This window comes from Aythya marila (genome assembly GCF_965140915.1).
Source record: "Aythya marila genome assembly, chromosome: 7".
NCBI lineage: Eukaryota > Metazoa > Chordata > Aves > Anseriformes > Anatidae > Aythya > Aythya marila.
Genome location: NC_139048.1, coordinates 34,834,722 through 34,847,009, shown reverse-complemented (window position 1 = coordinate 34,847,009; position 12,288 = coordinate 34,834,722). Strand labels below are relative to the sequence as shown.

Genomic DNA, 12,288 nt, shown 5'->3' with positions numbered 1-12,288 from the left:
TTTAAACAGGTATTTTTAATATTCACAATATACAAAAGTATTTAGGTAAAAAGATAAATGTATCTACGTGAACTGTGTTGCTGTTCTGGTTGGAACGAGACCGCCGGCGTGAAGTGATGCCAATATTTTCACCTTTCAACAAAGAGTGAACAACATCATCTAGAAAGGTCATCTGAACCATAGAAGGATCAACATTCTGAGGTTCTAACACCTGGTTATTGAAAAAATGGGAAAAAAAATAATAACCATCAGCATATGCTCAGACATACCCAATCTATATTTTCTGTATCAGTATTCACCAGTCTATGTTGTGTGCTCAAGATTAATTAGAGAAAAGACTACTTAATCCTGACAAGCAGAACTGAAATGCCTTCTCTAAAGGCTGGGAATAGAGTAAAACCAAAGCAAACGTTATCTTTACGTTTCATGGTAATGATAACTTTATTTTTTCCCTTTTTTATTTTTAAATTCCACTTCTTCACTGCTCCTTCCCTCACACTGACCTGAAAATTTGAAATTAAAAGATTCTTAGCTCTTCATAGGGGGTAATCCCTAAGTAGCAATTAAAATAAACAATCGTTTTGGAAAATTTCCTGCAGAAGCACACTACAGTATTACTTCCAAATGAAGTAACTGCTGAAAGAAAGGAACCAAAACAACTAGAGAGAACTCTAAGAATGGAAGAGTGTTACTAGTGAGGGATTATCTTTCAGAAAGCAGAAAATGCTAAACAGATCTTTAACCAATATGCTGCAAAGCGAAAGGATTAATATTTGGGGACAATAATTAGAGCAAATGAAGGGAAAGAATGGACTTCAGCATGAGACTAGTCTTAAATTTCTACTGTCACACATGATTTAGTCAGTCATTTCAAGGCAGATGGGTCATTTACTATATTAATGTTGAGTCATTACTCTGGCCTCCTGAAACAGAATTAATTACTGCCACTAAAAATACCAGCATTAATTCTTTTTGTAATGTCAACTTCAGAAATACAACTAAAACCCACCATAGTAAATGCAAATTAGGGTGGCAGTAAATGCTTAATTCAATAAATGGTGGAAAATGGGTATTTCAATTGCTTGGAAGAAGTAATTGTTACTGCAGCACTAAAGGATTTCAGCATTGAGAGAAGAAATTCTCAACAGAGCTGACAGGGAAGACCAGTTCTTAGAACTAGACCACTTTACTTCAAAGACTTAGCTAGTCCAATAGCGACAACGGAAGAAAAGCCAAACTGTAGGGCTGGAATTAATCATATCATTGCACATTCAGCTTCAGGATGGCATTAACCACCAGTCCAGCACAAAGTCAAGCTGAATTTTCAGCAGAGGAAATAACAGACATGCCCCAATGGAAGCGGTAAGTTCAGTGCTTTCCAGGGTACGACCAAAAAGTAGAAAAGCTCCCAGCGCATGGTTTATTTAAAGGTTGTTTTCCAAGCATCACAGAGTCAAACTCACCTGGTCATTCATAACAACCATAGTGCGGGTGAAGAGATCATGATGAGTAATGATCCCAGTGAACCACTGGGTGGCAGAATCCTGTCTGTACACTCTCACCCTATAACCATTTAAGGAGTACGGACCTTTAGAAGGGGAAGAAATAAAAAAAAAAGCCGTTGAGGAATTCAGCAAAAAAATGTATTAATAGGTTTTCCTCGGTTTTTAAGCTTCATAGCAATCATATGATGTGAATGGCATGGATAGCAAGCTACAAGCTATTCTGGCACAGCGCTGCCTGTGGATTTTACGTTTATTGAGGAAGACATTTTGAAATGCAAATGGTACATTTTAAGTATGCTTTAAGGTCAATTATGCCAACATTTTCAACATACAATTTTCTTATCTAACTAAATCTTTTTGCAACCATAATGACAAATGATGGGAAAATTCCTGCCTACAAACAGCAACCATACAAAAGTAATCTGAAAGGCAGAAAGTGGCAGCAGCAGGTTATACAGAAGCTATTTAATAGGCTAGTCACATGCCCAGATGATTTGCTGGCAAAACAATTTAGATCTTGGTGTTTAGGCTCTGCATCTGCCAAGTCTTTCCCATAAGTGACCACAGAGCTTCTCTCTATTACAGCAGTCAAAAGGCAGCTGAGCGATCCAAGCCCTGCTATGGCCCCACAAAACATTCAGAAATACACACACTAGTAAGACTTCTGGAGTCGCTGTGCCTTAAAACAGGAGCTAAAAAAAAAACGCACACAAAGATCAGTTTAATTCATCTCCAAGATCCCACAGGGAAGGGATGAGATGGTATGACACAATCCTCATTTTAGAGTTAGTTTCAAGACCCAGAAATTGAAGTTCCACGGTTTTATTCACGTTGGGTGTCTCACTCGACCACCAGGACTGTAAGCTTCATGGCACTTGGTGTTTATACAGCACTTGGTTTATGTAGCACTTCACGTGACCAAGCATCACCGTCACCAAGTTCAGTTTGCTGTGGTTTTCGCTACTTCCGCAACCAAACCCTAGGTCAGGCACACAGGAACTGAAGTAAAACCAGTCAGTGTCAACCCAGGAAAAGCCTAGCTTTAAAGGCTGCCGGTTGCTCGGCAGCACAGGCAGGACAGGATTCCCCTGTCTTTCCTGATGAGAGGTGTTGCTGGCCCCTGCCCAGCAAGCTTCAACACCTGGAACAGAGCAGGGACCTCGCAGGTGACAGCTTTCTCCACTAAAATACCCATCTGCACACTTCTGGGGCTCTTCTGCACTCTGCACAACAAAGCACATGATTATGAAGACTGTTTTCGAGGCCAACATTTAAGAGGTCAATCAAAGTGCAAGACAGGATTAATTTAGACGTTTCCTACGTGTTCTTGAGGCTGAATTTAGGAACCTTAGCAAGACTTTATCTAGGTTTTCAAACAGCTGAGAGGAACAGAAACTCCATGCAATGGCAACCTTCTTCCACCCACATCCACATCATTCACTGCAGCGCTGCAAACTCGAGCCCCGCCAAGCCATCCGAGCTGCTGCACTCAGCTCGCCCCCAGAGCACGTTGCCAGCTACACAGCCAGGGCTCAGCACAGCACCAGCGTAGTCTCTGCCTCTCACAGACACGTATGGGCAGAAAAAGAGCAGGAATCTAAAAGCTTATGTCTCACATTCCTGCTCTCGGACTAGACGGGGTTCCCGTGGGGACACATTTCCTGATGGCTTCTCTCCAATCCTTGTTCTGAATGCCCGTGCAAAATGCCTCCAGCTCAGCTCCCACACTTCTGTCTGACCCAACCGCATTCTCCGTGTCTCAAGCCTTTCACAGCTGTCCCAAAGCTCTGCCTCACTCAGACAAGTCTCCGTTAACCTCTGCCCGTGTCTCTTCATGCAACGTTCCCATTCCTACTTTTCCGATCCCAGCTCTTCCTCTTTTCCACCCTCCTGCTAATTGCACGACAATTTTCAGTCTTGGTCTCTTGCTTAACCAGATCCAGCCTCTCCTCCCTCCCCAGCTTCTTGTCTCATTTTAGCATTTACGATTCCAGGCCACTGGCTTCCAAGTCCTTTCCCAGTCTTCTCAGTTTACAAGCTCCATCCATCCCTCCCTTCTCCATCCGCTGCCAGCTTCTCTCGTATTCATCTGCACTGACCCCGTGCCAATTTTTTCCCTCTTACTCCCTGTCCTAATCTGTGTCTGTCCTTCATCCCAGTTTTTATCCTACCTATTTTTAAAACCGACTTTATCTGCCTTTAAAAACTGGGTGTTTTTCTTTTCTTAAGTGCTGCTGGGGTGTCAGGAAGGGGAAAGATTAAACTGCGGTCATGCGACACAGGACAGCCCAGCCCAGCCCAGCCACAAGCAGCCATTACAGGAAAAGCCTGGCTTTGTCTCCGGCCCCTGGCTGAATCATGCTCGGCTACGCATTGTTGAAACAGCATGTGCAGTACTATCAGGAAGTATCTTCAGGGCCGAGGCACACACAGCCTTTCACGAGGATTGTTAAATACTCAGCCTCAGAGATTGCAGTGATAATAAACCTAATACGGAAAAAGAAATCTAAGATTTTAAACGTTAAAAATCAAAGGCACTTTACTGAGCAAGTTCCTTGAACTGGTTTAATTTTTCCCCAAAGCTTTCAGCTTAGCCAAGTTTGGGAGTTGTTTGTTTTAAACAAGGAACAAACTACTTTCCGGCCAAACCTCCAGTCTCTGCTCTGAAGTGTGCTGCATACTGCTAGCACACTTTTCCTTAGTCTCAATTCTTGTAAGGAAATGGACTGGTTCTGACTAAATTACCCCCTCCTCAAACTGGTGTGCTTCTTTCTAAACAGTCGGAACCAGATTTTAATGTTCTTCTCCAACTCTCCTCTCCCAGAAACGAGTTTAAAGTGCAACGGCCACATAGAAAATGTGGCTGCTGAAAACACTCCGATATGAGATGACTTCGGTCAGCATCAGAGCCAATGAAGAAAAGGCTGGATACTAAAAATGCTGTGGAAGTTGAAGTAACTGAGTATGGCAGCAACCTTAGCAGAGGGGTTTGATGAGGCCAGAACTGAAAATGTTGCCCAAGCTGCAGGGAACAGGAAAATGGTGATAGAGAGGGTGATGAAAAAGAGAATGGAGGGGAGGAAAAAGGAAGGATTACGTGGCTAGATGACAGCAGCTAGCACTACGAGACAGAGATCTGTAAGTCACTGAAAGGTTTGTGCAAAACGCATGTCCTCCTCATCTGGGAGCAGCCTACATGCCAGGAGAAGGTGAGAGCAGTCCCTGCCAGCTGATCAGCACCATTGGGGCGGCTGGCAAGTCACTGCCCATGGGGACACGGCTTTCCTCAGGCCACCCCATGCCATGGGAAGTAAGCAAGGGGATCTGAAGGGAAACTTCTCTGCAGATGAGGAGAGATGGTCTGTCAGGACACCGTTTGTTTCATCTCTTCATCTAAAATACTCCTACTTTGGTGCACTCGAAGCATCTGTTCCATACGTTTTATACATATATATATACACACACACGACAAAAATACAGTTCCTGGAACAATGGGATGCAATTGAGTGTTGTGTATGACATGTTGGCAGTTTCATTCAGATGACTATTTTGATGTGGCTGGGGCTTTGCTGAGGTACTGATTCTGTACCAGTGTGGACAGGGCTCGTTCTAATTGTCTTTTTATCGTTACTCTAATAAAATGCAATGAACAAGCTTAATCTTAGTTTCCTTTCCATACAACCCTAACTTGATTTTACATCACCTCCCAGTCCAGTTTTGGCTGCAATTCTCAGCCTATTAATTCACATTGTAACTGATGATATTAAGATAAAATCTCAAATGACTAATACTGACGTACCAACTCCCTATCTACACAGTTCCGTGCATTGCTTCTTCAGCATCTTTTCACTGTGGCCCATAAGAAAAAAATTGTATCTAGGCAAATTAAAAACTCCACAGCAGGGAAGATGAAGATGTGGGATTTTTGTTTGGTTGTTGTTGGTTGGTTGTTTTTTTTTGGTACTGTAACTTCAGTATTATACTTACCATATTCCTTTGGCCTTCTTATCTTAGTTTATCTAAGAAACCTGACAGCAAGCAAACCTCAGTCCCATCCTTAAAATACCAGGTTATTTACTGCTCCCTTTCCAATCTTAATTTATAGAGTGACTGCTTAAGCATTTTTGTCCCACAGTTGCTTTACTGTTGAGCCAGGGATTTTAGCCCAGACCCACAAAGGTTAGCTTCAGTCTCCCATTGCTAGAAAAGCCTCTATAGAGCTAGCTGGCTGTCAGTTCTGCAAAAAGTTAATGAATACACTGCAAACATATATAATATTTAAAATGTTAGCAAGACTGGACCAAAATAATGTATTCTAATCCACACTAATTTTCACGTAACTTGTAACTATGCTGTAAAAACTACATGTTTGCTGCAACCTTTCAGCATGAGAATTGAGTTAAAAATTGTAACTGATTTGAAAGATGATTTTCAACTGGGGCCGGGTCAATCTGAAAGCATTCACCTGTGACAGAACTGTGAAGAACCAGAAACAAACAGGTAGCTGAGAAGTTATCACACAAAATAGTAACACTAACAGCGCAAATAACAGTTTTACACACACTAAAGAGGGTGTGGTTTCCCTTCATACACTTCACAACCGGTGTTATAAAACATGTACATTAAGACTAATGATATTCAGCTGTCCTGTAATCACTAAGACATCAAACAAGTTAAGTACAGTCTGAAGAAGTCATGCACAGCTTCTTACATGGTCTTGTTTTCTCTTTTAAACAAATACTTCCCAAAGCACCAGGTTAGAAATATATTCTCCATTATACCGCAAACGCTATGGGAAGAGCCCCACGCAACTAATGGCCTTAAACTAGCTAACACAGAATAAAAATAACACAGTTTCCCAAATAATTACCTTGCATAAAAATCTCCTGAACCTTTTGTTCCTTTACCCAGGCTTTTACTTCCTCATGTAACTGCGGGTTATCCCTGAGAACTGGGTTTAGACTGTCTACGTCGTCCTAAAGTAGAGATTAAAAAAAGAACCATATGTTATGTTTACTTGCAACATTTCTGGTTATTTTCCTAAATATATTTTAGAGTACAATATTAAGTAGCTTGATGCTAATTTTACCGATTCCCTATAAATCCCTGTGTTGTCTTCAGAAAAAAAAACTTTTCAGTGCAACATAGCGCTAGAAGTTATTTCATGGGAACACAGTATGTCAGATCCTGCATGTGGCCAGACTTGTAAGCTATTAATAGGATCACACTTTCATAAATACTGTCTTACTACAAGCTAAAAATAGCCTATAAAGACTTCAGTGTTTACAGGTATGCAGAAGGAATTAAGCAATGATTAAATGAGTCAAAAATTTTTTCCTTGTTTTGCATATTTGAAAAATTTAATATGGACATATTGAGCATAAACACAGACTGAAAAACCCACAGAGATAATGCATAAAAGATACCTGTATAGCAAGAGAAACAAACAGCATTACTGATTTTCCATAGGTAGGCCTTTGTTAATTAGGTAATTTCAAGTAAGGCATGCTTTAATTTTTATCTCACTTCTCCTGGATTCTCACTCACTATTTCAGTAAGACAAAATCTGGGAAATTAAGGCTTATTTAGCGGCACCGTCCTTGTAGCAAGGGAAAACTAGGTACAAAATCCATTCCATATCCCTGAAAGCATGGCTTAAATCATCATTCGTCGCTGGACTCTTTGCATAACTATTTCTCAGAACTTCAGAGAAGATTTGCTATTTCTGCCTTTCAGGCAGTGGTGGAGAAATAAAGCTGCACTGCAGCTTGGTGCCTCCTCATGCAGAAGGCGGCCTTGGAAATCCAGGAGCTGCGGGAACATTCATTTGTGCTGAGAGAAATTCAGACAGCTAAAATAATCAGAGTGATTCTCGACATACAAAATGTAAAACGTTTTATCAGTACTGCAGCTGAGATCAAGTAATTTCTTTCCTTGATCTCCAACAAGTTCCTTGATGTTTCACAATTTATTATGAAGAGCTCTAGCCATAGAATATGAAGATACAAGCAACACTCAGAGAATCATGCATTGCTGCCAGGCCCTCGAGTGACATGAGCAATTTCTCTCCATTCATCTGAATGAGATTATTCCTGCTAACTCCCTGATCACAGGATGTCTATTTCAAATTCAGAATTCACTTCCTGACACTTGAAGATTTGCCGTGCTCCATTACGGAGAGTGCATCAATGCTCTGGCTATTAGAGAAAATGACTGTCTTTCCTCGCGCTTTTGAAAAGGATACAGCCTCAGATGCAAAAGGAACGGTCACGGTGCTCTTTGTAATACACGTCACATGGAACAAAGTAAAAGTGAGGAGGAAGTCAACGGGGCCTCCACCACCAAGTTAGAAACACCGACCAGGCAAGCGTGTTACTAACTTTGTCAGAGGCACAAGAGGGTCCACACCAGAATTTATTCAAGAATAGCAGACTAGCAAAATGCTTCCTCTCCTGGGGAACCTGAAATGGATATATTAGCTGTTTTATTTTCCTTTGCAAATCCATCTCTGCATTGATCCTGCGTACAGAAGAAACACCACCACTGGAAAGAGGGAACGCTTTGCCAGGGGAGGCCAGCAGGCCCTGGAGCTGGGTGGCGACCAACCTTCTGTCCTCCTTCCCACGCGCTCTTTCGCAGTAGCTGCGGGAGATTCCCCTACTGAGAGTTTCACCTCTCAGGTCCACAAACATTAGGGCTAAGCAGTGGTCTGAGGCACTGCAACACTGGAGGTCTGGCTGACCTAAAAATGCAAATAACATGCAGAGCTTGTATGTTTTCAGTAACCACTTCAGTGCCTCTAAGAAAATCAGTATCTTTGTTTCAAGACTGCACATGGTGATCAGGTACCCTGAAATCAGACCCGTTACCCTAACGATATTCTACTTCCCTGAGTTCTTTATGCAGTTTCTGAGCCTTTACTTTTTCTTCTAACACATTACTTTTGATTAGCCCTGTTTCTGAAGGCAAAATACACCGCTGCTGTTCTCATTTTTAGATTTCACACCCTTCCTACCTGTCTTCGCCTTCTTTGAAATTAACACTGAGGATACTGCGAACCTCCTGACAATACTTTTTTGTTCTGTCCCCTATTCAGACGCATGACGTACTGGTACCTTTGATTGAATGCTTCATGGGAACACTTAGAAAAGGAGACTGCAAAGTCCACTTTGTGTTTCTCTCCTCATTCTTGGAAGAGGATGAGCTCATGTCAAAAATGAGCTACAAAGAGCCCTAAAGAGGTTGAAGATCCATTACCCAAACTGCACGCAGGTATGACTCGGATTATGTAGAGGACATCAAAGTGAACCTAAGGTTTCTGAGCACCTGCACACACAATACACGTTTAACATGTTATCAGTCACCGCACTAGAGGAAGCGTCTTGCTTCTAGATGTGAGCATGCTACGTGCTGGTCAATGGAAATCAGAAAAGCAAAGCAAAATTGTAACTGACAAGCAAAGCTCAACGCCAAGATACTTAAAAGACTCCTGAAATCTCAAAACATGCTTCTTTTGTGTATATATTACCTACATCTATGAAAAAACGTGCCATGACTGATGGTTTTTCAATGTTAACCTTAAATTTGAAAGTCTAGAAATCAGCAAATCCATTACATAATATAAGGTGACGGCCTTAAGCAAATGGGTTTACTGCATACCCCGATCTTCAGCAAAACCAGACAGGGCAACGAGCAGAAGGCTGATGACTCGCAGTCTCCTCTCTGTCATAGCACTGCAGATGAGCAAATGACTCCCCTGCAGCACGCAGTCTTTTCCCTTAACCTGCACGTACGTTGTTCAAGAAAACACAACTCTTGTCTATTGACTTAAACCTTGGCAATTAAGACTTTCAGTTTTCCCTTCCTTCTTGGCTGGACTGGAAAGATCGACAGACTAACCCACAGAAGAATTAAATGCCCTGCAGGGTTTTCCTCTATAGCCTGTTCCTCATTTGAAATGAGTTTTATTCGCAAAAATAAATACGGTGCCTCTTTCAGACTAGTTTTTCTACAAGGTTTGGAATATATCCTGCACAAAGATGTTCATGCTGATTTGAAGCCCTTATGAAATGCAAATCAAAATGCAAATACATGGGACTGCAATTTTATTTTTTAAATATACTGTGGAATGTTCTTTATATACTTCATCCAGCAGTGGTCCCTGCTCCAAGAATGACGATATACTGCAGAGAAGACAAAGGGCTTATGGGCCAGAAAAACACACTAGGAGTTAACTCTTCCTGCCCTTGTGGGAGCCAGTCACATAAAGCAATACAACTACCTGGAGTCTGCCAACCTATGCCAGGTCTTACAGATCTCTGCTGCTATTTTATTTTGCCTTTGTTCCAGATCGACAGAGGAATTCACTTCTGGTGGAATGGACTTTTCCACTTAATGATCTGAAGAATACTTGAATCTGCCTCGTCTCTTAAAGTGAGAATTCTCAGGTGCTGGCAACGTGCTGGACTCCTGGAAGTCATAAGGAGCAAAAAGAATGAAATTTTCCCGAATAACTAAGTGATCCAGTGTTTTTCTGAGGATACCTTCTTCTCTCTTCTGGTGCATTAGAGCAGAGCAAGTTGGAAGCTACAGAGCACACCATCAGGTTAAGACACCATAATGCTTCAACCAGACCCACTGCTCACTCCTGGCAGGAAGCAGAAATCTTTGTTTGGAGAAGCATTCTCAGAGAGTTTATTTAGCCAAACACAAGGTGTCATTCAAAGTCACAGGTGAACAAGTACAGATCACTCACAGTGCTTCTGAACTCCTTTCAGTCAAACTCAAACAGGAATTTCAAAGCAAGTATTCACAGAAAAAACAAGTCAAAATCTAAATACAAAGAGAATTCGCCTTTGAGCCCCATCCACAAACAAAATATTGTTTGAGATACTGACAGGCATCCGTGGATGACCAGAATCTGCATGCTGTCCAACAGGCAGCACACAAAGCTCCTTCTGAAAGGCTTGAGTGACTGCAAGCTCCTTTTCCTTTTTGGGTAGCAGGACATGTCTGTGGTGGGAACACTTCCGCAGCTCTCTAGCTCTCCAATAAGCCTTGCGCTATTAAACCAAGATGTTTCCTCAGCAATTTAAACTGCATTTTAAAGTCACTCTTCATAACCTTGAGGGGCGGAAACAAGTTCATTAAATTGAGAGGTGAAAGCCCAGAGCATGAAACAAAAGCTCAAGAACGCATTCAAGTACAACTGCCACCCGCCCCCCCAAACACGCAGCCTGCGTGCTGCATATAGGAAGGTGTGGAAACTCCACCATCAGCTGTCAACCCTTCCTTTTCAGTGAAGGAGAGGAGGAGAACTGACGATATGTATTCCAGGAAAACCAGCCCTGGAAAAACTGTAGCTTTTGGCACTAAGAAGGCCTAAAGTGAAGCCTTGAAGACCAAGTCTCAACAAACGTCATGCAGTAAACCCTGCAAACGTTTACTTGGGAGAGCGCCTTCCTTAGCCACAGTGTCTACATTTGGCTTCAATGCATAAAAGGCATCTTTTTAGGATCAGTAGGAACTCATTTCAGCTAGTGTTTTACAGAGAACGACTAAGTAGATTTTGCAGTCCTCACAAAGGTCAACACCACATTAGTCCTCACCATCTGTGGCTTAATTAACTATAGCTTCCTCTGGCTGCTTAGAGGTTTTCTGATGATTTAGGACACGAATTAAATGAAAACTCGTACGTAACCAACCTGAGAGTCATGTTTACAATGTTGACACAGTATGAGCTGCACACTAAAATAAGCATTTCATTAGTACTTTAATGGTAGAGAGACCACATTTAAATTCAAACAGTGCCCATGAAAAATTTGAGATCAAAGAGTCAGAAGCTTGAACCTTCAGTTTCCTGATCACATGCATTTACCCAGCTCAAATCATTTTCTGCTCAGATTTCCCCGTGTTTCTGACCACACAACTTATCAACACTGCTTGAGCTTACTGCACATTGAGAATTGCATTAAGTCATTTGACACGCTGCTTGGCGTACTGCCCTTTGACTTTAGCCATACCTGCATACTTCAAAACGAAGTGAAAGATGCCTCAGAAATAGTCATTTCACCTTGAAGATTTCCCAAATGTATATTCATAAGAATTCCACGTCCGTGCCTCCTTTTACTCATCCAAAACATGTGCACAATCCTCTCCTTTCATTCCTTGACAACTAGCCTTCATTTATTTATTCCCTCTTCCTTCCTCTTTTATCTTTCACTTATTATATCACCTGACATATATCTGATTATATCACTATCTGTAATAGCCTTTCTGTGGTTACAATTCTAACAAACCTTCGAACTTAATACTGATGTGCCTGATGCCAACCTTTAAAAATAAATAAAACCACCAAGAAACAGTGACATAAAATCTAGACAGGCAGGTTATCAACATTCTTCACATTACCTATGAATTGATAACTTCTCTGTGCCATGCCACAAGTTTATTATTATTTTTTTCCTGTGGCAAAAGATGAGAATTCGTCTAGAGCAGAGAAACTTGCCGCAACTGGCACCAGCTGCATCCCCTGGAGCAGGCGGGGCCGTGGCCAAATGGACCACGGCAAATCCCTACAAAGCAACAATTAACTTTAACTGCAACTAAAACTAATAGATCTGCTGGGCCGCACATCTTTGTGAGTGCGTGCATCGCCCACCGGTGTGTTCTTTTTAACTCGCTGCCTTCTGACAAGTCCCCGGCCACCGGCAGAAGGCTGAGAAGTTCTGGGGGGAGATGCTAACTTCCCAGTTTACCTTAAACGGCTTTGTCTGAGCGAAGA

At 41.9% G+C, this 12,288-nt stretch overlaps 1 protein-coding gene across 7 annotated transcripts in view; it reads right to left on the bottom strand.

The window, feature by feature from the left end:
- The window catches only part of JMJD1C (jumonji domain containing 1C), a 154,451-nt gene that overhangs the window by 33,316 nt on the left and 108,847 nt on the right, over positions 1 to 12,288 (bottom strand). For 5 of the 7 annotated variants that reach the window (XM_082764766.1, XM_082764770.1, XM_082764768.1 and 2 more), the window contains 3 exons: positions 6,376 to 6,481; positions 1,464 to 1,588; positions 68 to 211 (listed from right to left, as the gene is read on the bottom strand). In XM_082764766.1, coding sequence (XP_082620892.1) covers positions 68 to 211; positions 1,464 to 1,588; positions 6,376 to 6,481 — 375 coding nt within the window. The remainder of the gene's footprint in view (positions 1 to 67; positions 212 to 1,463; positions 1,589 to 6,375; positions 6,482 to 12,288) is intronic. The other 2 variants (XM_082764771.1, XM_082764772.1) reach the window with 1 other exon arrangement.